The 26,428-nt window shown below is 55.0% G+C and overlaps 4 protein-coding genes across 4 annotated transcripts; 1 reads left to right on the forward strand and 3 right to left on the reverse strand.

Moving 5' to 3' along the window:
- Nucleotides 1-5,899, forward strand: LOC309570859 (uncharacterized protein; the record flags this gene model as incomplete). The annotated part of the gene is made up of 6 exons (XM_082277871.1): nt 1-947; nt 1,497-1,524; nt 2,539-2,634; nt 3,852-3,920; nt 4,212-4,311; nt 4,914-5,899. 6 exons carry the CDS (start codon nt 1-3, stop codon nt 5,897-5,899), a joined length of 2,226 nt encoding a protein of 741 aa, XP_082133997.1.
- An 8,636-nt stretch (nt 5,900-14,535) lies between these two features.
- LOC309570899 (hemoglobin subunit epsilon) lies at nt 14,536-16,175 on the reverse strand (the record flags this gene model as incomplete). Its single annotated transcript, XM_082277947.1, has 3 exons — nt 16,071-16,175; nt 15,745-15,967; nt 14,536-14,664 (listed from the first exon to the last, which is right to left on the reverse strand). Exons 1-3 carry the CDS (start codon nt 16,160-16,162, stop codon nt 14,536-14,538), a joined length of 444 nt encoding a protein of 147 aa, XP_082134073.1. The 5' UTR covers nt 16,163-16,175.
- A 3,461-nt stretch (nt 16,176-19,636) lies between these two features.
- Nucleotides 19,637-21,252, reverse strand: LOC309570897 (hemoglobin subunit beta). Its single transcript, XM_082277945.1, has 3 exons — nt 21,066-21,252; nt 20,740-20,962; nt 19,637-19,870 (listed from the first exon to the last, which is right to left on the reverse strand). Exons 1-3 carry the CDS (start codon nt 21,155-21,157, stop codon nt 19,742-19,744), a joined length of 444 nt encoding a protein of 147 aa, XP_082134071.1. The 5' UTR covers nt 21,158-21,252; the 3' UTR covers nt 19,637-19,741.
- A 1,827-nt stretch (nt 21,253-23,079) lies between these two features.
- Nucleotides 23,080-24,300, reverse strand: LOC309570860 (hemoglobin subunit beta-like; the record flags this gene model as incomplete). The annotated part of the gene is made up of 3 exons (XM_082277872.1): nt 24,195-24,300; nt 23,869-24,091; nt 23,080-23,208 (listed from the first exon to the last, which is right to left on the reverse strand). The coding sequence occupies exons 1-3, from the start codon at nt 24,284-24,286 to the stop codon at nt 23,080-23,082; spliced, it is 444 nt and encodes a 147-aa protein (XP_082133998.1). The 5' UTR covers nt 24,287-24,300.
- Between the last annotated feature and the right edge of the window lie 2,128 nt (nt 24,301-26,428).

Here is a 26,428-nt window from a genome sequence, read left to right on the forward strand (position 1 = left end):
ATGCCCTTCTCCAACAGCTCTGACCTCAGCCCGTCCTTCATCCTGGCCAGCATCCCGGGGCTGGAGGCCGCGCAGTCCTGGATGGCCATCCCGCTGTGCTCTGCCTACATCCTGGCGGTGACGGGCAACTGCGCGGTGCTGCTGGTGGTGCGGATGGAGCCCAGCCTGCACGCGCCCATGTACTTCTTCCTCTGCATGCTGGCTGCCATCGACCTGGCCTTGGCCACGGCCACTGTGCCGCGCATCCTCTCCTTCTACTGGTTCGACAGCAGGGAGATCGGCTTCGGCGCCTGCCTGCTCCAGATGTTCCTCATCCACACGCTCTCGGCCATCGAGTCCACCGTGCTGCTGGCCATGGCCGTGGACCGCTATGTGGCCATCTGCCACCCGCTGCGGCACGCTGCCATCCTCACCAACGCCGCCACGGCCAAAATCGGGCTGCTGGCCATGGCCAGAGGAGTGCTCTTCTTCCTGCCTCTGCCTCTGCTGCTCCTGCCCCTTCCCTTCTGCGGCTCCCGGGTGCTGTCCCACTCCTTCTGCCTGCACCAGGACGTGATGAACCTGGCCTGCGCCAACACCACCCCCAGTGTGGTGTACGGGCTCACTGCCATCCTGCTGGTCATGGGGCTGGACGCCGTCCTCATCTGCCTCTCCTACATCCTCATCCTCAAGGCCGTCCTGCGCCTCGCGGCGTGGAGGGAGAGGCTCAAAGTGTTCAGCACCTGCATCGCCCACATCTGCGTGGTGCTGGCCTTCTACGTGCCCCTGATCGGGCTGTCTGTGGTGCACAGGTTTGGGAAGGACCTGGCTCCGCTGGTCCACATCATCATGGGCAACATCTACATCCTGGTGCCCGCTGTGCTCAACCCTATAATCTACGGGGTGAGGACCAAGCAGATCCAGAGGAGGATCCTGAGTTTGATTCATGTTAGTGACAGAACTCCCCAGTGACCTGGGCTCGGCCGCTGTCCCCTGTGTCCTCACACCGGCTCATCTTGTTTCACACTCAGAGTCTGTGGTGCAGGACTGTCCTGTCCGTGTGCTCTGAGGTGCTGCCACCAGACAAAAGCTGATTGTAAACTCCTGATTGTAAACTCCTTCCAAGAGTGTTTGCCCTCACCAAACTTAGAGAGAAATGACTGCAATGATCTAAATCCAAGCCCAACCTGGCAGGTTCTGCAAGGAAGGAAAAGTGACTCAGCAAACTTATCAAGATGGCCCAGCATTGCACCTCTTGGTTCCCATCCCACCTCTAACAGTGGGAAAGCAGAGCAAATGCTGGATGGTTTGGGATGATTTAGTTAATTCATTGTTTTCACATGTGGCACATTCACATTCAAAAATTTTTGCCAGAAAATTTGCATGTAGCAGCATTCTCTAAGTAAAATAATTACAGGAAGCCTGTCCAAAGTGACATTACAGATGCAGAAATGCATTTCAGAAGAAGAACTTCCATCTCTGAGGTCTTGTTCTGACCTCTTGTGTGCTCTGTCAAGACCCCTCAACATCCTCATAGCAGATGCTGTGGAAAAACTTTGGACTCAGAGTTACTGGTAGCAACTGTAAAAATAATTTAAATTAATAATTGTATTCAATAAAATGACAACATCTCAAGGGAAAAAAATAAGCAAGTTATAAATGTCAGTGATGATTCCACGCTGAAGGAAGTCTCATTTCCAAGCCAAGGGTGTTTCATACCTTTGATTCCACACTGGGAATTCTTAAAGTCCTGTCACTGTCACCACTGAACAGAGTTTGGCACCATCCTCTGGCACCCCTTGGAGAGATTTGTGTGGATTGATGGGAACCTCTCTCACTGTTCTCGTTATCATGAATTGTGGTTCCACTCTCGAGGTGAAACCAGGGATGTGCTCTCAGTTCCCACTGCAGCAGCCACTGAGATCCCTCCAGGAGAGGTGCCCGGGGTGAGTTCCCATTTGATCAGGGTGCTTTTGCTGCACAAGGGGGTGGCACAAAGCCCTGCCCAGACCTTTCTCAGGGAACTACAGCAGCACTGGTTTGATCTGCACTCCCTCAGGAGACCCAGGTGCTCTCAAACACCAGTGTCTTCCTTAGTATCCCAGAACTCCAGGATCCCTGAGGCTGGAAAAGCCCTCCCAGCCCAGCCAGGCCCAGCTGTGCCCCATGCCCACCTTGTCCCCAGCCCAGAGCACTGAGTGCCACCTCCAGCCCTTCCTGGGACACCTCCAGGGATGGGCACTCCAAACCTCCCTGGGCAGCTCTTTCCAAGGCCTGAGCTCCCTTTCCATGGGGAAATTCCTGCTGCTGTCCACCCTGAGCCTGCCCTGGCCCAGCCTGAGGCCGTTCCCTCTCCTCCTGTCCCTGTTCCCTGGCAGCAGAGCCCGACCCCCCCGGCTGCCCCCTCCTGTCAGGGACTTGTGCAGAGCCACAAGGTCCCCCCTGAGCCTCCTTTGCTCCAGCCTGAGCCCCTTCCCAGCTCCCTCAGCCGCTCCTGGGGCTCCAGGACAGAGGACAGGTCCAAGTGCTGCACTCTGTGGCTCTTGTCCATGGTTTTAGATGAGGGATCTCACCAAAGACTGTCAGGGCCTCCAGTGGCTGCAGTGTTTGCTGGAGTTTGGTGCAGTTTCTTCCAAGTGCCAACTAACGCTGAGAGTAAAATGGGCTTCGTTTTTGTAGTCTGTGCTGGTACAGCTTCAGTCTTGGTATAGCCTTTTCTGCTAAATTCAACCTCAATTTATTTCAAAATAAATACTTTCATTTAGGCGAGTTACAAACAGTTCTCATCTGGGACTTTGAGGCAATTCTGTCCCCTGTCACTTTTGACATATTCTGGTTTAATAGAGCTTAGAAGGGTAAAAAAAAATCTCATAAAAATGAAAACAATCTGTACCTGCCTAATATGATTTGGGAAATGTGAATGAATTTTTCAGAGGCATTATGGGTCTAAACCCTTTTCAGGTAGCCATGGCACTGAGAAACGGCTCCTGCTCATTCCCCATATGTTCCTTTTTTTCCTCTTGTGCTGAGAAAAAAATTAATAAAGAAAAATGAATGAACCAGCCTGGAAATGCTGTATTGTATTTCCTACTAATTTTTTTCTCAGGGAGTAATAGAGCCTCGGAGCAGGAAGGCATGATGGATTTCTCCTGGTTGCAGATAAAAACTCGGTCACATCTTGTTTTCCAAAGTTTCATCATGGAGTGTTGCTTTTTTGGGGAACAGAACATGGCTGCTTCCTTGGCACATGGCTTTGCCAATGAGTATAGCAACCACTTTCCTTCTGGAATGCCCAATGCTGAGGCCCCAGGCCACCTCTCCTGCTGCAGAAGGAAAACCTCAACCAGAACATGGGGACACCCAACCCACATCTCCTCCATGAGCAGCACCAGAGCCAGAGGTGGAGATGGTCCAGCTTAGCTGGAAAGAGTTGGGCTCACTTGACTGAAAAGGGAAGGGTTGAGACAAGGAGAGGGAGGAAAAAGCAGGATGGGAGAGGTGGGAAGAGGACTGGGAGTCACAGGAGCCTGGAGGTGGCAATAGAGGCAACAGGGACACACAGGGGCTGAGGCACTGAGGGGGTTAAAGACTGCTGCCTTCTCTTACTTCAGTCGCTAATTAATCCTGAAGGAGCGGGGGAGAAGCAGAGCTCCCTGCTGGGATTGATGTGCCAGGCAGAAAAACATCCCTGGTCTCTGCGGAGCAGAGTCCCCCCTCGGGACCTGCGGAGGCGGGTTAGTATTTAGGGTTGGGGCAGCAGATTGTTGCTGTGCACAAAGGGTTTGGTGCCATCGCTCCTCCGGGCAGCCCCGCTCCCGTCCCCCATCGCCTTTGCCTGGGAGCTCTGTTCCCTGCCCCTGTGTTCTCCACAGAAGAATGAAGTTTTAGGTAGAGCACCATCAACAGAGGCAGCTGCCAGGAAGGAGGCGAAGAAGAAAATGGTCAGGACTTTCAATTCCCAGGATGTTTAAAGCCACATGGAAAAGATGGGGAATGTCCCCAGAGTGCAGGTGACCCCCAGCCCAAAGTATCTGTGAGGTTTCCAGCGTGGCCCTGACAGCCCAGCTCCAGCTGGTGACTGGTGGCCGTGCTGGGCCGGGCTGGGACGGTCACAGTGTGACATCTGTCTCCACATGCAGCAGGAGCAGAGCCCAGCTCGGCTACATCGGAGCCTCGGGGAGGAAAAGCCTGGTTCTGTTCTGGGACACTGCTCATCCCTCTGCTACCTGCAGGTCTCCATCAGCTCCAGGAAGGCTTCCAAAGGCTCCTGGCAGGCCGGGGACATCAGCCTGATCTGCTCTGCAGGGCTCTTCAAGGCATCCTTTCTCCCAGGTATCGGGGAAAAACGAGCTGAGCAATGTGCAGGGTCTGCGTGAGTCCCACTCCTCTGGGGGGGAACGGGCAGCACTGGAGCACGGGCTTGTGGGGCAGGGGGTGGGGGCTGTCACACACTGTGACACTGGCACGTTTTGCCCTGAAATTGGTGTTTCTTGACCAAGACGAGCACTTGGCACCTCAGTTTACACTGATGAGCAGCACGGTGCTGTCAAATGTCCTTAGAGCTCCGGGGCTGGTGACAAGGATTCGTCTTCCCACTGACCACACTTCAGGAAGGTTTGCTGCAGACCAGCTTTCCTCTGGTCTACTGGGCTGGACACCCTGTGGACACTGGGCAGCAGCAAGTGTGCACCTCGGGCATCTTCCTGTTCAATTTATCCAGGAGTCCAGTGTGCTCCAGCAGAACCCCACAGCAGGGACAGGACAGTTCCAGTGGAAGCTGCCAGGACATTTATTTCACAGGGGCTCTCCTGGCCCAGTGCAAGCAGCTGCCAAAGGCTGAGGCAGAGATCTGAGCTTGCAGACCCACTGTCACACCAGTCTCTGCCACTGGCCAGGTCAGGTCGAGAGGGTTTGATGCTTTTTTTTTTCCACAGGACAGAAAGCCCTCTGCATAGGCTACAGCCAAGAAGGGTTCATGTCTCTGAACTCTACTGCCTTCTCCCACCCTCCCTATTTCCTCCTCATTGGCATCCCTGGGCTGGAGGAGGAGCAGTTCTGGATTGCCTTCCCCTTCTGCATCATGTATGGTGTCGCCCTGCTGGGGAACATCACCCTTCTCCTCATCATCAAGGCAGAGCCCAGCCTGCATGAGCCCATGTTCCTCTTCCTGGCCATGCTGGCCTTCACTGACCTGGTCCTGTCCACCTCCACACTACCCAAAATGCTCAGCATCTTCTGGCTGGGCTTTGGGGAGATTGGGTTTCCCTCCTGCCTCACTCAGATGTTCTTCATCCACACCTTCTCCACGGTGGAGTCGGGCGTGCTCACAGCCATGGCCTTGGATCGCTTTGTGGCCATTTGCTGCCCGCTGAGGCACTCCACCATCCTCTCGGGGCCCGTGGTGGTGGCCCTGGTGAGCCTGGTGCTGGTGCGGGGGGTGCTCCTGGTGAGCCCCACGTGCTTCCTGGTCCACCAGAGACACTTCTGCCAGCACCACGTCATCGCCCACTCCTACTGCAAGCACATGGCCGTGGTGAAGTTGGCCTGCGGGGACACCAGGGCCAATGTCACTTACGGGCTCTTCGTGGCTCTGCTGGTGACAGGGACTGACCTGGTGCTGATCTCTGTGTCCTACACCATGATCCTGCGTGTGGTGGCGAGGCTGCCGTCCAGAGAGGCCCGGCTGAAAGCCTTCAGCACTTGCACGTCCCACGTCTGCGTCATCCTGGCCTTTTACACCCCTGCCCTCTTCACGGTCCTCGCCCACCGCTTTGGGCAGGGCATCCCTCCCCCCGTCCACATTGTGGTGGCCAATCTGTACCTGCTCATGCCCCCCACACTGAACCCCATTGTGTATGGGGTGAGAACAAAGAAGCTCTGGGACAGGGTGGTCAGACTCTTCCAGCACAAGGGAACCTGACCCAGATGGGCTCCACTCGATCATCCTAAAGGTCTTTTCCAACCTTTATGATTCTGTGTGTGACTCAGACTGTGCTCATAATTTACTGCAGCTGCAGGGAAACTGAATGAGAGATAACACTGGGACCATTCAGGGAGGAGCCTCCCTCCCTACCTGGAGTTTAAGAGATCCATTCTTGCAGAAATCACTTGATTCTCTCCTCTGTTATCACTGTCCAGGAGGTTTCACCCATTGTGTGATGAAACTTGGCATAAGAACATTCAGTCTGACTTCTACGCCACTGGGAATGCAGTGTTCACCCCTCCCAGGAGTTAAACTCCTCACTGCTAAAATCCTTTCACTACTAAAAAAAAATACTCTCCTGACTAATTATTTTCACTGTAAGGCTGAGTAGGTCTGAAAGACCTTCCTGCAGCAGATTTCATCTTATGAAGTGTTCTGGGCTGTGTGATGGCATTTAAAAGCCCTGTAGAAGTGGCACTTGGGGATATGGGTTTGTGGTGGCCTTGGCAGTCTTATGTTTATGGCTGGACTCAATTACTTTAAAGCTCTTTTCCAACCTAAATGACTCTGTTATTCCATGGGAAGGTGCTCAGATGGGAATGGGGACCATCCTTGTAGAAGGACACGGGTAGAATTCTATTTAAGCATTAACCTTGTTTTTGTAAAGAATGCAAAAACTGCAACAATCCTGTGCTAACAGATTCCAAATGTGCTGTGCAGACACAAAGCCTTCCCAAGAGATCAGGAATCCTCACTGCTGCAATCCTTTGGAGTGACCTGTCATGGGGAGGTCACAGGGCTGGGCTGCACACACTCCACCCCGCTCAGGTGAGACCCCTCCTGCAGAGCTGCCCCAGCCCTGGGAGGACGTGGAGCTGCTGGAGAGAGGCCAGAGGAGGCAGTGCCCACCCAGTGCCACCCCTGCTGTGGCAGGGACACCTTCCACTGTCCCAGGCTGCTCCAAGCCCCAATGTCCAGCCTGGCCTTGGCCACTGCCAGGGATCCAGGGGCAGCCCCAGCTGCTCTGGGCACCCTGTGCCAGGGCCTGCCCACCCTCCCAGGGAACAATTCCTGCCCAATCTCCCATCCAGCCCTGCCCTCTGGCACTGGGAAGCCATTCCCTGGGTCCTGGCCCTCCAGCCCTTGGCCCCAGTGCAGCTCTCCCCCATCTTGCACCATCGCTCTCTCCTCTTGGTACATTCACATCTCTCCTTGTCCCCACAGAGGGTCTCCCAGCAAAGGTTCCTCCTGCCTGAACTCCCTTGCTGAGGCAATAAACCAACACCACGTTCCCATCCTGCTTTGACACCATTCCCAGTCCTATTTAGCTGCTGGTGCCAGCCCAAGGCACCCCCACAGCAGCTCCCGCTGGACAGTGGGATTCCCTCTCAGGAGCATGTTTGCATCATCCCCTTTGACACTGCAAAGCAGCCAAAAAAAAAGAAGAAGAAGCACTGAGTGAGCCTGGGAGTCCTGGGGGACGTTGTGGAGAGGGATATGAAGACATTCACTGGCAGCCTGGAGGGAAGATGCTCAGGCAGCTCCTATTTGGGCATGAATACAGAAATATCCATTTCAATATTCACATTTAAGGCAAAGTGATCTGGGCTTTTCTGGGCTGCTTTTTACATGTTAGCTCTAAATATCAGATCTCTTTGACAGTGCTGCTGCAGTTGCAGTGATGATCAGTTTTAAGGGGAGGGTGCCCATGCCATGAAGAGCTTGTTGCCCTCAGACCCTTTTTCTTGCTGATGAGAGCTCTACACACCATTTATCCAGCCAGGACATACCAGGGGTGACACAAACTGCCTTTGGCAGTGCCAGATGTGCCGTGTTGGGATCGATGGGTCCTGACAACCGAGATTCTTCTTCCTGCAGACCAGGGACCTGCACCCAGGTGAGGGGCCGGAAACCTGTAAAGAAGGACAATTCTTGCCCATGTTTCAGCTTGGCCAGGTGGGTAAGCTGGACTGAAATCTCCTCTTCCCAGCATGCTGAAGTAGTTCCTGGGCAGCACAGGGAGCTCTCCCCTCCAGGAGAGGGTGATGTGGTTATTGTTGACTTCATTCATGCTGGAAAACAGCACCCGAGTTTGTACATACAGGCATATCCAAGTCCAACATCTGCCACCCTTGGGCTGGCAGATGTTCACAGTGCTGCTTTTTGGCATCCACAAGCTGCTGGGTGCTTGGCAAAGCATTGCTGCACTGCCCGGGTTCTCAGCTGTGCTCAGCTCTGAGATGCAGAAACTGCCTGGCACAAAGGCACTTCTCTCAGGCCTCTGCTGCCAAGGTTATTTTTAGAGAAGGAAAAGATCATCAAGCCTGAGATTTATTCACATAAAGAAGGAAAATAGAGGTGCAAATGATTTAAGATAATAATAATAATAGTGACAAAAACAGATCTAAAATGAGGATGGGGCTCCCAGCGAGCAGAGATGTGCTCTGTAGCACCCGCACAGAAGGGAGTCAGGAATCTCCTCCACAAAGCACTGAATCCATGCTCAGATCTCCAGGTGAAGGGGTCACCTGGCAATGTCAGAGCCCAGGTCCTGGTGATGCCTTTTCCTGGTCTTAAAATCAAGAGTGAGACACGGTTAGAAGGGAAAAAGGGATTTTACCTTGGTATCTCTTTTAAGGATCCTTAGGTGCACTACGTGCAGTTTGAATGCACCTCCATGCGCACCGCAAGGCCCACCCCAAAAGATCTGGTGTAACATTATAGGTCTTACTAATTACTAATCTATCAAAAATTCCCCAAGGAGAGGCTCGAATGAGCCCCCGCTCCCCAAGGAACCTTCCCCTAGATGGTTCTATCTTAGTTTGCAAAATGTGTTCTGGAGAGGACCTTGGCACCTGGGGCACACTGACCCCTAACTACGAAGCTTCTAAAATGTTTCATCTCCCAGCTTAACGAACAAGGCCAAGAATGTAGGCAAAAAGCACTGAGAATACAGGAGCTGTAAAAAGGTATAAAAGAAAAGGCCAAAAATCATCATGGCATCACTGGTACACACATGGGACTCCTCCTCTGGCGCTGCTACCGGGCCTGGAAAAGCCAGAGCAAGGACCAGTGAGCTCCCTCCCGACTCCCAAGCCCAGAGGCCTGAGGGAAGTGCCTTTGTGCAGAATTACACCCAAAACGGGGTCAGGGACTCTCGAAATGAGCGGCCTTCGTGTGTGCTGGGTGTTTAAGCTGCTGTCAGCCAGGAGATCTATTCCAGCCAGAGCCTGGAGCAGTGGCTCAGGTCACCCTAAAGCAGGGAGCTGGGGTTGGTTTTATAGAACCACAGAACAGTTTGACTTAGAAAGGACAGGGACACCTCCCACCAGACCAGGTGGCTCCAAGCCCCGTCCAACCTGGCCTTGGACACTTCCACGGATGGGTGCTCTGGATTTCACCCTAGAATACCCTGTCTTCTCCCCACACCTCCCTCTGCTTTGATTTCCATGTATTTGAATGGGATTGCTTTGGCACGAGGTTAGAAAACAGAGTCAAAGCAGTGCTGTGCCCTGAAAAGAGACCAAAATTACTGCTGGCAGTGCTGGGTGCAGCCAAGGCCGGCGCCTTCCTCACTGTGCAGCATCCACCCCCAGCAGGGGCTAGGAACAGCCAAAATAAATCCTGGTGTCTTCTTTTCCTTACATAAAGCTGTCACTGCTGAGAACAACCCCGGCAGCCTAAAGGGGCACATCAACACCCAAGGGGTATTTGCTGAGAATACACAGAAAAATAACAAAATGTACCTTGAATGTTCCTGGTCAGACCAAGCACTGACTGCTCCTCAGTGCTTGACCTGATTGGATTTCGCTGATGTGACCCAAAAACCAGACACCGTCTTCCTCAGGCTGAGACCCTTCTGAGGGTTTTGGGGCTAACACTGGGTATGACAAATTTTTGTGAGGTTTCCCACATCAACAGATGTGTTACACACACCCACCACCACCCAACAAGAGTGGTAAGAGGGCAAGAGTGGGACTGGCTTGTGTAGGACTCGTGATCCCAGCGATGAGCTGTCACAGCCGGCTGTCACCAGGCCTCGGGGGGGCTCTGGGTGTGTAGGGGCTCTACAGAGCTTGCTGCAGCAGAAGGAAGCACATCTTCTATATGGAAGTGGGGTTTTAGCAGCCCTATAAAACCACAGAGGACAGTTGTTATCAGTCCAGTGCCTGCCCTGCTGTCCTGGGCGAGCTCTGGGAGTTCCCTGTGCCCTCCATGCACTCACTGGTGACAATGCAGAGCAAAACGAGTCCTATAGCAATCCCAGTTTCCTCCATTCCCCCTACAAAGTGATTTCATTAGAAGCATTTAGCCATGGGATTTGGGACATCCATGACTGTGGGGGTGCCTCCAGCTGGAGCCACTGTCCCACAGAACCTGTCCCTGCCCATGGCAGGGGGGTGGAACAAGAGGAGCTTTAAGGTCCCTCCCAACCCAAACCATTCCATGGTTCTACCGGCCCTCCTGTCCCCCACCTGCACCCTTTGCTCTCTCTTATCACACCCTTCAGTGGAAGGAAAAGGGGAAAGGCTGCAGTTGTCTCCCTGCTTTGTGTCTGTGCAGCACCTGGCACTGTGGAACTGTGCTCCCAGGAGCTACAGAAACAGCAGCAATTACCAGAAGTTACCTGTCACCCACGCTGGCCCCCGAGGGCACAGGTCACTCCTACAGGTCTACGGCACTGGCAAATCCAGAACCTTTTGTTTCCCTCCATTTCCGAGTTTATTCACTGTTCCAGTTGCTGCTGCCATTGCTGTAACCCCAGCGGCTCCCAGTACCAGGCACTTCAGTCGATATTTATTAGGGAAATACACAGCAACAATAATTCTTATCAGGAATGTTGTTGTTGCAGCTACGGCTGTGAGGAAAATTAGGCAACACGTGCACAAATCCAGCGCTCGTCTCTCCTACAGAACTGTCAGCCCAGGGCTTCCCACCCAGCCCACAGACTCCTCAGGGAAATGCTGTGCTCTGTGGAGCACAAATCGTAACAGAAAAGAGATGCTTCAAGGGCTCAAGCTTTGAAGGCAGAATGGTGCCCTAGGGGTTGTGAGGAAAAAATTAAAAACAAGTTATAAAATGCCCCTCAAGCTGACACTAATGAGTTCCTGACTTGCCCACTGCTCTTCTTAGGGGCTGATGTGGGAGAAGTTAAATTTTTGCAGCCCCCAGCATTCAAGGAATTCACACTCAATCTGTCTATGTAAACAGGGAACTTGGCATTGTTTAATTGAGGATTAAACTCATCAGCATGCCATGAGAAATGGAATTGGTGTATTTTCAACTGCCCCACATCTCAGACAAAGCTCCAGACATCTGTGCCTCCGCTCTTCACTTCAGCAGCTCAATAATTAGCCTGGTAAGTTAAATTAGCAGGCAGCTTTCCAGGGTGCTCTATGGCCCTCAACGTGAAAATCCAGATTTAAGTGTTTGAATCTGGGTGTGCCAACTCGGACGTGCACCACATCCTCATCCTCTGCAACATCCCGCAAAAACAAGTGGATGGATTGATTCACTCTGCATCACCCACTGTTCTGGTCTTGGTAAAAATGGGAAAAAGTGGGACAAGTCACATCCTCCCACCTTGGGGCTGCCCCAGAGGGCGGACATCCTGCCTCCATGCCCATCCATGAAGCTCTTCACCTGGACTGCTGCACGGCGAGACACGGGCAGGAATATTCCTCACCTGCTCCTCCCATGGTCCTTTTGTTGTGTCCCTGTGGGACACATCAGCGCTGAGTGTGGGCAGGGACAGGGTGAATTCCCACAGCCCAGGCGCTGCTGTGCTGAGTGGGAGCAGCGGCCGCTCCGTGCCCAAGGATGCCGAGCTCCTGCCCGATGGAAGAGCCTGTGGAGCGTCCCAGCACCACCTGCCAGGCTCCCAGTGAGTCCAGAGGAGCTGGGTCACCACCTCCAGTCATGTTCAGCACGGCTGACCAGGTGGGATCATCGCAGGTTGGACTTGATCATCTTGGAGGGCTTTTCCAACTTCAGTGATTCTGGGACTCTGGTCAGTCTTTCAGTGCAAAAGCCTCACGCTGCCTTCTCCGTGGGCTTGACAAGATTCAAGTTTTCCCATGGCAAAACTTTGGGGAGAGAGGGCTGGGAAAGGGTTGAGGAGAAAGAGGAGCAGCCATCACCTGAGCTGGGCAAGGAGAGATTGAGGGAGACAAGGTGAAAACGCTGCCAACCAAGTCAAACAGCAGAAGGGTCTGGTCTCTGAGGTCACTCTGTGCCAGGCAGTCAGAACTCCTGCACTTCAGGTAAGACTTTGGGGTAGGAAAGAGAAACTCAGCAGCAGCTCAGAAATGTGATTCCTGCACGTGTCTGGTTTTCTGCTGCAGAGAATTTGGGCTCGAAGGGCACTGACAGAGGGGGGAGGAGGCAAGGGGGCGGAACAAAGGAAAGATGAGGCAGATCAGCTCTGACAAGTCCCTCTGGGGTTTCCAACCTTCCTTTCTCCAAAGTCACCAAGGGATCAAACACCTTTTAACATCCACATGCTATTTCTGAGGGGCTTTGCAGCACTGCTGCAGTTGCCATGACATCAGATCATGGCAGTGACACAGGAAAAAGTTGTGATCCTGTTCCCAGCCAGCCCTTGCACAAGGGGCCCATGGAAGAGAGCCAGGAAGGCTGGTCCCATCCCTCCAGTCTCACCTGTTGCTTTGGCCATATGGATTAAACCCATCCTAGGAAATCTGCAAGGATCCCTTTGTGCCGCAGGCAGAGAGATTTTCTGTCTAAATATCCCTGTGATGTAACACACAGCATCACAAACTGCCTGAAACAGTCACTGCAGGAGCACGGATCCTTCGGGCAAGTTGGGAATTTCCACTCTGGTTCCTGGAGAAAACAACATCTTTATTTACCTCTCAAAAGCGATGAAGCATCTTCTAAGCATCAGAGCAAGGACACTGTCAGTCCCCCTCCTTCCAGCAGTGTCAAACACAGCAGCCACGTCCCAGGGGCAGCTGATTTGGTGATTGCATTCCCACCCCACCAGCTCGGGCTCCTGAAATGCTCTGTGATGCTGCCACTCCTGACAGAATTCCCTCGAGAGGTGTAAAATCGTGCCTATAAATACACGATAAATAACCCTGGCAGGGGCAGCACAGAGCTGCCTAAAGAGTATTTTTGGCTTGTGCTGAGAAGTGAACTGGGGACTTTTTCTGCTCCTGCAATGTTGATAAGTGTGGGAATAAGGGATAAGCAGCAGATAAAAATAATTACACCTGATAGTCTCCTGGTTCCCCTACTCCTGACTAACATTTGAATAAGAATTTCTTAAAAGGTGCTGGGAGTTGGAATCAGCACAGATTTGGTTCAGGTGTGGTTTAGACAAGATGGAAAACTCCTGAGTCCCTCTGAATTACATCATGCAGCTCTGGAATGGTGGGAAGTTCACCCCAGCAGGATGATTGATTGTTCTCTTCTCTCACAGCATCACAAAACTTTGATGAATGAGCTGCACATGGTGCTGCTTGGGAAACAAAGGAAGGGAATGTCCACAACAACAGCAGAGAGTAATGACTGAGCAGATTTCAGGAGAGGAGGATTGCTCTTCGGCAAAATGGGTAGGAAAAGGCATTGGGCAATAGTGTCAAATTATAGAAATCAGTCGTGATTTGTGCTTGTGATTCCTCAGCCACTGGGAGATGGCACCTCTCCTCCTGGAGACCACCATGAAAATCTCAGACTGCTTTGGGTGGGGAAAGGACCTCAAAGCCCATCCAGTGCCACCCCTGCCATGGCAGGGACACCTCCCACTGTGCCAGGCTGCTCCAAGCCCCAATGTCCAGCCTGGCCTTGGGCACTGCCAGGGATCCAGGGGCAGCCCCAGCTGCTCTGGGCACCCTGTGCCAGGCCCTGCCCACCCTGCCAGGGAACAATTCCTGCCCAATCTCCCATCCAGCCCTGCCCTCTGGCACTGGGAAGCCATTCCCTGGCTCCTGGCCCTCCATGCCTTGTCCCCAGTCCCTCTCCAACATCTTCTGAACCTCCCAGGGGTCTGAGTTCAGACTATCCTGGATCAGATGCTCTCACAGGAGACGGTGCATCCCCGGGCCTAGGGATGGGCACAGCAGGTACCAGTTCCCTGAGGGCAGCAGCACCTTGATTAGGGAATTCTGTGCTCTGGATACGGCTGGCTTCACCTTAGCCCACATTACTGCAGAGCTGGGAGAACAGATTTGGGCAACGCTCTCAGGCGTGTGGTGGGATTTTGGGGTCGTTCTGTGCAGGGCCAGCAGTTGGACTCGATGATTCTCGTGGGTCCATCCCGCTCAGGATATTCTGTGATTCCAGGATTCTCTTTGCAGCCCCCCTGTTCCCACGGCCCTCCCGGCTGCAGCGATCTCACATCAGAGAGCACTGCGGAGTTAGGGAATCTCCGTCTGCCCAGCCCCGGAGTTAGGGAATCTCCGTCTGCCCAGCCCCCGGAGACCGGGAATCACCCACGGGGATGGCCCCGCGCCCCGGGACAGCCCCCGGCCCCCCTCCCCAGCACAGACACAGGGACACGTCGCAGGTGAGCTGCTGGAGGGTTTATTTGTGGTCAGGGGCTCCCAGCGGGCCGCTCCCCGTGCCCAGGGGCTGGCAGTGCACCGGGGCTCCTGCTCTTCCCGGGCTGTTCAGTGGTACTTGCGGGCCAGAGCGTGAGCCACGACACTGACGAGCTTCTGCCAGGCGAACTGGCACACAGGGGTGAAATCCTTGCCGAAGTGGGAAGCCAGGACGATGATGAGGATGTCTCCAAGGAGCTGGAGGAGACAGGAGCACAGGCAGGGTCAGGGTCAGTGCTGCTGGGAGCTGCTGGTCAGTCAGAGCTGATCAGGGAGCTCGGGACATCCCGGCCGGACCCGCTGCCACCAAGGCTCTGCTGTCACTGGAGGCCCCTCCACCACCCTCCTGTGTCCTGCCGTGCCTTTGGCTCCAAACAGCTTCTCCTTTACTTCTCCCCACTTTTGCTGCTGCAGATTTTCCCCCTCCCCAGTCCCTCTCCTTCCTGTCCACCCCCCAGACACCACCTGCAGCCTACAGGTTTCCTTCCCTGGCTTCTCCCTGAGGCAGAATTGCCCTCCTGAAAGGACCTCACACACTGCACACTCCTCCTTTTCCTCCTCAGCCCCTGGTCCATGAGTGGGCATGGCTCACTCCCTGTTCCCTGAGGCAACAGAATCCCCAGTCTTTCCACAGAAAGCTCTGGGTTTTAGGAAAACACTATTTGTAAAATAAAATGAAATAAAATAAAATGAAATAAAATAAAATGAAACCAGAAAGAACCTTCAACTATTTCCCCATTTTTGCAATGCTAAAACATTTGGATTTGGCCTGAGACCCACCCTGAAAAACACTGGGTTTTTTTCTTTTTGTCTTGAGACATAAATGAAGACAATGATCCATTTTTAAATAAAAGTGCTGGAGAAGGGGGGAGTGTCCCACGCCCGGTGCCGGGGAAGGCAGGACCCTGCTCCTTGGTTCTATCTTTCTGTGGGAGCTTGGAGTTCCTGAAATGCTCTGCTGAGCTTCCCTCTGCTCTGACTCCTCCAGCCCAGGCTGCACCTTCCCCTGGGGTCGTTCCACAGCCAGATCTCCTCCAGGTAACCAACTCTCCATACCTTCCCTCCCTGGTGCTGTGCTGGCACCAAAAATGGGACTTTTTAGGGAGAAAGTCACAGACATTGTTGCAAAAACCCTTGTACAAACCATCACCCCTCTTGGGTATTACACAGGGATTCTTCCCCCACCAGCGCAAGAAAATGTCCCTGGACAGAGCAACAGCAAAGTCTGGCTCTCCCCACACAGTCCAGGGAAGGGCTGGGACTGCACACACAGCTCACCCTGAAGTTCTCGGGGTCCACGTGCAGCTTGTCGCAGTGCAGCTCAGACAGCTTGGAGTAGGTGCCCTTGATGTTGTCCAGGTTCTTGATGGCTTCCCCGAAGGAGGTGAGCACCTTCTTGCCGTGGGCACGCACCTTGGGGTTGCCGATGATGGCCGTGGGGCTGGACAGGTTCCCGAAGTTAGAGAAGAACCTCTGGGTCCAGGGGTAGACGATCAGCAGCCTGGGGAGAGACACAACAGAAGCACAGCCGCGTGAAGGCTCCCGTGGCTGCAGAGTTTCCCTGTCCAGCTGCAGCCGGGCAGGTTCCCGGCAGCTGGGCCTACCTGGCCAGGGCCTCGGCGCCGCATTCCTCCACGCTGACCTTGCCCCAGATGCTGGCGATGAGCTGCTTCTCCTCGGCTGACCAGTGCACCATGGTGGCGGCGGCTGGGCTGGGCTGCAGGAGGACACAGACCCCGTAGCTGAGCCCAGGCCCCGCCGGGGCTTTTATCCCCTGCCCGCAGCCCCTCCCCGGGCCCTGCAGCGGGGCCATTGGCTGGCACAGGCGGGGGTCCCCAGCGGGGAGCAGGGGGGCATGGCCAGGGCGTGGCACCCGAGAAGGGGCCTCTGGTTATCCTGAGCTCCAGAGCTTTATCCCTTCCCGTCTGTGAGGGCAGTTCTTTCACCTTCCAGCACGAGCCCCCTGCGGGTAAAGGGCTGCAGGAGCCCCAGCAATGGTCCATCACCACTGACCATGGGCAGGGGCTCAGGGCTGTGACCTGTGGGCCAGTGAGCCTTGTGCTTCAGCTCTTTGAATGCTGGGCTCTGCCTGGCACCAGTGAAGTGATGAGTGTTCAGGCTGACATACAGCCTGTGGCAGAGCCACACAGAGGGGTCTGCCCCCAGCAAACCCTGCAGCCCCTGCCCTGCCCAGCGGCTTGGGTGTCCTTGCACCATGGGAGCTGTGCTGGAGCTGCTCAGAGGATGCTCAGGCTCTGCAGCCAACATCTGCATTAACCCCATTATTGTCCTCCTGTAACAGAACTTGACCTCTTTGATTTATTTGTGCCTTGCGGAGCAGAAGGAATCATAGTTGGACTTTGGAGTCCAGCTTCTGAGCTGGACTTCAACTATTGTGGTTGGTTGGTCCTTTCCTATTCAAGATATTCTAGGACAGAATCTCAGAATGGTTTGCTCTGGAAGGACCCTAAAGCTCATCCATGCCGTGTGAGGCCCACCCAGGTGTTGTCCCCTCAGACATGACAGGACCAGCCCGATGCAGTGCTGTGGGTGGGGAGCGGGGGCCAAACAGGATCAGCCCGTTCCTGCTTTCAGCCACGTCCATAAAGAGCAGTGAAACGGGCTTGGAACACAACATTTGTTGCTGCAGGTTCTGCTGTGGGCTTTAAAAACAACAAAAGCCCAGCTCAAGGATGTCCAGATTGTGGGGGAGCCTAGGGCCTGCCCCTTCTGAATCTGCCAAGTTCCACATTCCCCTGCCACATTCAGCCAAGCCAGGCTCTCCTGGAGGGATGTTTGGATTCCCCTGACACACCCTGGAGCATTCCCTGGGTGAAGCACTCTGACCAGGAGCAGTGCCCTGGGGAGATTTGCTCTTTTGTTTTCTGCATAAACCCCAAGAAATGCCGTTCTTGCTAAAATCAGCACAGGGGTTTTGATCCTGATCCCAAGGTGCCAGGGCCAGTGCACTGTTTTCCTGTTGTTTTCCAGAGGATTTGGACTGGGCTAAGGAAGAGCTGCTGGGTCCTGTCAGGCTGGGGACAGGTGAGGGGGTGACCAGGCTGCAGCAGAGCCGCAGGGCTAACCCAGCTCCTCTCAGACTTCGGCACTTCCTCCAGGGGCCATCTCCTGCTAAGTGTCTTCTGCGCTGAAAATATGGCAGGAAAAGCAATCAAAAGAAAGAAAGTAGCAAGGGAGGTCTCTAGCCTAACAATATCTTTTTCCCACTCCAGCTGTAGATTTTTTTTTAGTGGAATAGGAATGAATAATCTTCATTAGATTCGTTCACATTTGCCTTTTCTCCAGTAAATCCAGTCCCCACAGCTGGGGGCTGGACCACAATGACGAATCAAGCTGAGCTCAGACTGGCACAGGCAGGAAGGGGGAATATGCAGGGAAAAGGCTGCCAGGCTACCACCAGTGCCCACCCTCCTGCACCCCCTTATCAGCCCCACCAGGACCTGGGTGCTGCCAGTGCTGCACAAAGCACCACCCAAGGGGTGCTGGCACCTACAGGGATGTTCTGACATCATGGAATGGGAGCAGGAAAAGCAGCATGGGGAGAGGACATCCCACAGGATGTGTGTGCTGGGGGCACCTGGAGCAGGGTGTCATCCCCAGCTGGGAATGGAGATGGGAATGAAGCCACAAGGCAGCACCAGCGAGGGCTGTTCCCACCAAGCCGTGTCTCACCAGGTGCAGGGAGTGCCCGAAGCCTGGAGGTCTGCTCGGGTTGTAGGATCATGGAAGGATAGAATGGGTTGGGATGGAGGGACCTCAGAGCCCATCCAGTGCCACCCCTGCCATGGCAGGGACACCTCCCACTGTGCCAGGCTGCTCCAAGCCCCAATGTCCAGCCTGGCCTTGGGCACTGCCAGGGATCCAGGGGCAGCCCCAGCTGCTCTGGGCACCCTGTGCCAGGGCCTGCCCACCCTCCCAGGGAACAATTCCTGCCCAGTCTCCCATCCAGCCCTGCCCTCTGGCACTGGGAAGCCATTCCCTGGCTCCTGGCCCTCCTGCCCTTGTCCCCAGTCCCTCTCTAACCGTGCTGTCCTTCCTATCCCCAGACACCTCGCTTGCAGGAGGAGACCTACTTATTCAAGCAGTTCACTCATTTCTGCCTGAAGAACAATCATGTTCATAGGAAACTATTAATATCTGTCACAAAGCCTATGAAATCACGTAGAATTTGGGGGTTTGGTGACTCTGTGACTGCCCAGTCTCCCTGCAGGGAGAAAAACCCTTTGGGACTTGCTGCGAGTCATCTTCTCTCCTTCTCAGTGTGTGCCTTGATGCCAGGAACAGAATGCCTCTTTCTTCGGGTGACATGACTGAGAAATGGCATTTATAGATCACAGGGGGCTTCTAACACCTTCCTGTGGGTCAGGGGCAGAAAGTGGAGTGCCCAGAGATGTGGGTGAGGCAGAGACAGAACACAGTGCAAACTGGATGTCAGAAATCCTGGGATAAATAGCTTTGCCCAGGTTTTCCCTTAGAAATGACCACATCCTTTCGGCCAAGCATTGCTTTTGCTGCATCATGCTCTGTTCAGATGTGCTTCCCATGCCAAGAACAAACCCTACCTGAAGGAGTCCTGCTCTGCAGACACCTAAACCCACCCAAAACGCGCATCCAGGAAATTAAGTCGCTGCTCTTGGCAGGATCGGGCCCCCTCCAAATTGCAGAGTGGGCGGCTCAGGGTGGGAGGGATGTGAATAAACAAAGTCTGGACAGGCCTCGATAGCAAAATGTTTATCTAAAACCTGCCCCCACCCAGCTGGCTGCTGGGCCTGTGTGACTCAGCTGATTTCGGGTAGGTTTTATGCCAGGGATGAGCCAGGGTAGATTAAAGTCTTCAATTTGTTTATCCTCCCCCCAGAAAAATATGAATCCTCTCAATTTCCCTTGTCTAGGAGAGACATGCAGGTTTTACAGTAAAATTCTGAGTAGCTCCGCCGTGCAAAGTCCCCGGTGTGTGACCCCGGGGGTGGCAGGACTTTATCAACCCGATGTCCTGAAAGCACAATTTCCAGAGGCAAATCCCACACAAACCACCAAAACCACCCAGAACAAAGGCAGGGGGTATTTTCTGGAACCCTGCTCAAGCTGACAGCCCAGCCCAGCTGCCCCCCCAAGCCCTCCAGGCCCTCAGGAACACACAGACGCAGTGGAGACTTCACAGGATGAGCTTTATTTGGCTGTTAGAAGCTGTTGGCTCCAGCACAGCAGCGGGTGCAGGACACCGAGGGCGCTGCCGGGGCGTTCCTGCGGCTCTTTAGTGGTACTTGCGGGCCAGAGCGTGGGCAACCACACGCACCAGCTTCTGCCAGGCAGCCTGGCAGTCGGGAGAGAAATCCTTGCCGAAGTGGGCGGCCAGGACGATGATCAGGATGTCACCCAGGAGCTGTGGGGACAAGAGCACCCTCAGGTTAGCAATGCCCGGTACATCCCCACACAAGCACTCACATTACACGCAGGGAAGCCCCCAGGAAATCTGCAGTCTTAAAAACCTCCCCCAAGTGCTTTTTAAGAGTCACCTTAAATTTGGTCTCTGCTCTTTTTCTAAAGGTTCAGGTTCTGCTACCATATGGAAGGAGCAACGAAAAATTCTCCACAATTTTTTTGGATTACATTTTTCTTTGTCCCTTCTGGCTTTGTTTTGGGGTTTCTCCCAGGCAGAAGACCCAGACGAGCTCCCAGAGCAGCAGGAGCCAGCGCTTGGCCCCGCACAGCACCCTGGCACAAACAACGAGCTCATGCTGATGTAGGGGGATCTCTGCCAGCCCCAGCCCGGGGACAAATATTGGGGTTAATTCCCCACTGAGACACTCTCAGCCAAAGTTTTCTCTCTGTAGCTCCTCTTGGTTTTGGCATCCAGCTGCCATCTCCTGCTCCTCACTCATCTCTCTGTTCTCCTCTGTGCCAAGCTTTGCTCTGTTCCTTCTCTTCCCCCTCAGCTCAAACCTCTTCCTGGTTTTGCTTTGTTCTCCCCCTCCAATCCCGCACTGAAACCACATCCTCCCCTTCCCGTCCCCCGTCTGCCCTCGCTCAGCCCCTCCACACAGCCCCTGTCACCTCTCGGGCTGTGCGGTGCCTTCTCACCAGGCTGCACTGGGTCCCTTCCCTCTCCGTCCCTCTGCATCTCCCCCTCACGCCAACCACCACCCCCTCTTCCTCCCGCACTGCCCTGTCCGGGGTAAATCCCTCTCCTGGTGGGGATCAGGGTTAGGGGAGACACTGCAGTGGGGAGGGCACGTCAGGGGCACAACTCACCCTGAAGTTCTCGGGGTCCACGTGCAGTTTGTCGCAGTGCAGCTCGGACAGCTGGGAAAAGGTGTTCTTGATGTTGTCCAGGTTCTTGACAGCTTCCCCAAAGGAGGTAAGCACCTTCTTGCCATGGGCCTGCACCTTGGGGTTGCCAATGATGGCAGTGGGGCTGGACAGGTTCCCGAAGGAGGCGAAGAACCTCTGGGTCCAGGGGTAGACGATCAGCAGCCTGGGGAGAGACACAAACAGACACAGTCACACTGATGTTCCCATGACTGGAGTGGTTCCTCTCTCCAGGTGCAGCCAAGCAGGTTCCCAGGAGCTGGACCTACCTGGCCAGGGCCTCGGCACCGCACTCGGCGACGTTGACCTTGCCCCAGAGGCCGGTGATGAGCTGCTTCTCCTCGGCTGTCCACTGCACCATGGTGTTGGCAGGAGGGTTGCGTGTGGCAGGTACGGAGGAAGGCTGGGCTCTTGCTCCCGAAGGATCGCACGCTGGTGAGCTGCTCTCCCCGTCCCCGCTTTTATACACTGCTCTGGGCCCCTCCTCTCCCCTGTGCACCCCTCCATTGGCTGGGCCCCCGGGGGGGCCCCGCAGCCCTGGCACCCCAGGGGAGGGGACCCAACCTCAGGGTGGGGCCCCAGGGCAAGATGCCCAGATCCAGCGCAGGGCTTGGCTGGCCACCCGCCCTCCCCCGTCTCTGATTTCCAGCCCTGCTGGATGATGGCATTATCTCCACGCAAAGTCCCAGCACGGCTCCCTGCAAGTTCTGCAGCAGCTCCCCAGGGAAGGTGACAGGCCTGGTGCCCCTTGGATGATGCCAGCCCCTGAGGCAGGAGACTCAGACCTGGGCCTCTTGGGTTCTCCCTCTGAATGCACCAGTTTCTCCTTCTCCTCTTCTTGCAGGACCTGTCAGGCTTTGGGTTCTCCCTTTTTCTTTCCCATCAGCTCTTTAAGAGTTTGATAACTTCAGGATGACACTGCTAAAACCACGGCAAAGCCTTGCAGCCAAGAGGGAGCTCCTTCCTCAAAGAACCTCTGGGCAAAGCTCAGGCAAGGCTGGAAGGGAGATGTTATAGCCCAGGGCAAACCAACTACCTGCAGGGTGTTGGCTCACAGGGCATGAGGAGAGGTGCAAAGACTGGGCATACTGGAATCACAGGATCCCAGGATCCCTGAGGCTGGAAAAGCCCTCCCAGCCCAGCCAGGCCCAGCTGTGCCCCATGCCCACCTTGTCCCCAGCCCAGAGCACTGAGTGCCACCTCCAGCCCTTCCTGGGACACCTCCAGGCATGGGCACTCCAAACCTCCCTGGGCAGCCCCTGCCAAGGCCTGACCTCCCTTTCCATGAGGAAAAAACCTCTGCGCAGCTCTGCAGCCTGAGACAGTGCCCGACGCAGGGGTTCCAGCAGCCGGATGGTCAGTGGTGCTCCTGAGAGGTGGGAGAGGCAGCTGGGTCACCTGGGGCTGCTCTTCTGCTCCTGTGCCCAGCTGAAGGTGGTGAGGTGGGATGCAGGGGACAGGGATGGAGCTCATGGGGCTCAGGAATGCCCTGCTGGGGTCTGGGTGACCTTGGAGCAAAGCATTTGTGTTTGTTCCTGCTCACTGCAGGAGGGGGCTTGGCCAAAGGACCCTGGGCCAGGCCTGGTGGTGACGCAGTTCCCCAGTCCTCTGCAATCAACACTGGGGTGTTTCATGGAATCACAGAATCCCAGACTGGCTTGGCCTGGAAGGGACCTTAAATCTCATCCAGTCCCATCCCCTGCCATGGGCAGGGACACCTTCCACTAGCCCAGGTTTTTTCCAAGTCCCATCCAATCCAGTCTTGATGGTTGTGTCTGTTACATTCTGCCTTTGCTAACCTAAGAATTACAACAACTTTAAAAAAAACCCCAAACTGACAAAACCCCACATGCAGGAAGTTACAAGTGATGGCTCCAGTCTCCCTGACACTTCTCCCACTGCACATTTTCGTACAGTTCTACTCCACTCACTCTGTGAAAGTCTTAAAACATTAAACAGTGTTACCTGATGTCTCCAAAAAAAGTGCCAGAGTGTTTCTGTTTGGTTTTTGTGGTGTTTATTTGGGTTTTGTCCTGAACACTCGCCTGGGCTCTCCATCTTAGACAAGTTTCACTTGCATGAACGAGATCATGGCTCATGTTATCCCATGTTTGTGAGCATTTGCTTCCCCAGGCCCCCGTGTCCCCCCCCTCCCCATTCCCACAAAGAACCAGACATCTCCTCATGGCTGGAGCAGTTGGTGTTTATTTGGTGAGTAGAGCCCAGCAGAACCCAAGGAGGATTCCCCAGGAGCATCTCCAGGCAGGAAGGATCCCAGGAGGCTCAGTTGTACTTGTGGGCCAGCGCGTGGGCCACCACACAGACCATCTTCTGCCAGGCGGCCTGGCAGGCAGGGGAGAATTCCTTGCCGTGGTTGGCAGCCAGGACAGTGATGAGGATGTCACCCAGGAGCAGGCAGTGGAGGGGGAAGAAGCCGTCAGCTGGCGCTGCCCCCACCTCCCTCCCCACCGTCCCACTCTGGTCACTGGGGAGTTCACAGCAAGCAAGGAGCAGATTTATCCCAGCCCCGTGCAGGGCACCAGGCTCCTGGCACAGCTGGCATGCACCAGGATCCCTGGGTGTGCTGGATCCTCCCCCCAGCACCTTCCTTTGCCTGCTGTGCAGTGTCCTCCCTTGGCTTCTACTGAGTTTACCCCTTCCCTTCTCCATCCCTACCCACCCTGGCTGTCCCTGGGCTCAGAACCCTCCTGCCAAAGTGGCTGTGCTTGTTTTCCTTTCTGGTTTACCCACTCCATCACAGCCAAGCTCAGCTCTTCCCTCTAAACCCCGTCTCAGTTCCTTCCCTTCTGGCTGCCCCAGGATGTTTCTTCTGACCAGGACACATTTGTCTCTGCATTTCTCCGCATTCGCCTCGCCTGCCTGGCTCCCTCCTCTCACAGATCCCAGCCCTCCTGTTCCCCCCAAATATGACTCTCCTTTCCCCTCCACTGCCCCTCCCCTCAGCAGGCTCTCAGGCAGCCCCAGGGTTTCTCTCAAGGTCTCACTGACTGTCAGACCCCTCCGAGGCCCTGAAACACCTCCAGAGCCTGGGAGCCTCTGCCCACGGCTCACCCTGAAGTTCTCGGGGTCCACGTGCAACTTGTCACAGTGGAGTTTGCTCAGCTGAGCAAAATATTTCTTCATGTTGTCCAGGTTCTTGACAGCTTCCCCGAAGGAGGTGAGCACCTTCTTGCCATGGGCCTGCACCTTGGGGTTGCCAATGATGGCAGTGGGGCTGGACAGGTTCCCGAAGGAGGCGAAGAACCTCTGGGTCCAGGGGTAGACGATCAGCAGCCTGGGGAGAGACACAAACAGACACAGTCACACTGATGTTCCCATGACTGGAGTGGTTCCTCTCTCCAGGTGCAGCCAAGCAGGTTCCCAGGAGCTGGACCTACCTGGCCAGGGCCTCGGCACCGCACTCGGTGACGCTGACCTTGCCCCAGAGGCCGGTGATGAGCTGCTTCTCCTCGGCTGTCCACTGCACCATGGTGTCAGCACAGGGGCTGCCCAGGACTTCCCTAAACAATGCCGAGGATGTGGCTCCAGAGGCTGCCCCAGGGATTTTTATACATGGCTTGGCCTAATCTCAGTTCACTGAGCCCCTGCTTGGGGCTGGGGAGGGAGCAGGGCTGCACAGGGAAAGACAGTGGGTTTGGATGCTGTCCAAGGGGAAAAGAGGCCCTTTCTCCCTCTGTCTTTGAGTGGACAACCATCACCTCACCCCCATGTGCAGCCCCGAGCACAGGTGGAGCTGCCAGCACGGCTCCAGCCCGGCTCTGGGACTGCAGGGTGGCACAGGCCATGTGTCCCTCCTGGGGAACATCATCCCATCCTGCCAAGTGAATCCTCCAAAGTGCTTTGCACATGGAATCATGGAATCCCAGACTGGTCTGGGTTGGGAGGGACCTTAAAGCCCATCCAGTGCCACCCCCTGCCACGGGCAGGGACACCTTCCACTGTCCCAGGCTGCTCCAGCCTGGCCTTGGACACTTCCAGGGCAGCCAGAGCTTCCCTGGGCATCCAGAGAGCCTCTCCAGCAGCTGCATCGGTGCCACGGGGCACTTACCAGCTGACATAAACTAAAAACATAACTCCCTGAGAAAGAATTCTGAGGGCTTCTAAATTTGAAGATTAGCGAGCCATGGAAAAATTTTAAGGGAGTCTGCAGTGCTGGGCTGGCCCAGAGGCTGTGTGCAGCAGCGGGCACTGGGCCATGACACTGTCAGTGAAACAAGCTCCCAGTGAGGCAGATACAGCCCCAAGTGCCTGCGAGGGGCAGGGTGAGCCTGGCCAGGACAGCACCAGCTCTGAGCAGTCCTGGACCCTGTGAGACCTGGCAAAAACCAAAGGCAGCACAGCCCAGAGAGTCCCAGCCTTGGGCTCACCCTGGCGCTCTCGAGAGGGTCCCTCCACCTCACCCATTTTTACAAGAAAGAGTTAATTTTAGGTGGGTTTTAAATACCCTGCTTTCTGCCTTGGGGGCAGCAGCCTGGCTGGGAGGTTTTGGGAGCTCCTGGCACAGGGACTGCCTGCTGAGGGAGCTCTCTGGGGACACAGGCTGGGAGGGGAAATGTTCCTCACAATGTGCTGAGCAGGGGCAATTTCTGTAGCTCTTTTTGAGTCTGCAGAGTCAAAGGGAAATCTCCTTTCCCCCAGTGCAACCCCAGCAACACCTGACAGCTTATTGCCAGCTGGTCCCCAGGCAGAAAACTGGGCCCTGCTGTCAGCCTGTGATGGATTTCACTGCGCTCAGGACCCTTCCCTCAAGTATCCTTCCAGTTGGCTGTTCCCTTTGCTGTGAGAGGAAGATCTCCGAACTCAGGGAATCATAGGATCATGGAATGGTTTGGGCTGGAAGGGATCTTCAAGATCATCTCGTTCCACCCCCCTCCCCCACCATAGGTGGGGGACCTTCTACTAGACCAGGTTGCAAAAGTCTTGGCCACACACTTGCCCCCTTCCATGGACAAGACCCTTCCCTTTTGGAGACAAACCATTCCAACAAGGGCCAAAGGCAGCTCCAGTGAGGGCCTTTCTGCCCCAAGCAGAACTTATTGGTCCCTGATTGCAGCAGGGTCCCCGCCAAGCTTTACAGAGCCCTTATCAGCAGCAGTGGCATCTGTGCCCAGGCTCTGCTCTGGAGCCAGGCCAGCCTCCACTCTCCTCCAGAATATGCAGGGCCTTGTGTCCTGAGCCAGCAGGTCTTGAGGGTGCCTTTGTTCCTATTTTAAAATCCCAGAAGGTTTGGGTTGGAAGGGGCCTTAGAGCCCATCCAGTGCCACCCCTGCCATGGCAGGGACACCTCCCACTGTGCCAGGCTGCTCCCAGCCCCAGTGTCCAACCTGGCCTTGGACACTGCCAGGGATCCAGGGGCATCCTGCATCCAGGGCTCTCCTCTACTCTCCTGACCTGGTTTTGGGTCAGGTGGGCTGGTGGTAGTTGTAACTTTGCTCTGTCACACCAGAGAGGGATGACTGTCACTGGGACAGTGGGACACTCTGGCTCTGCAGCACGAGCACCACACCCGTGTCACTATCCCTAATCCAGGAAAACAGGACCATACAGGTGCTGGCCAGAGAGCAGGACATGCTCCACACCACCGCTGGAACATGTCCAGAGGAGAGCAGCA

Source organism: Coloeus monedula (genome assembly GCF_965178545.1).
Source record: "Coloeus monedula genome assembly, chromosome: 3".
NCBI classification, from domain to species: domain Eukaryota; kingdom Metazoa; phylum Chordata; class Aves; order Passeriformes; family Corvidae; genus Coloeus; species Coloeus monedula.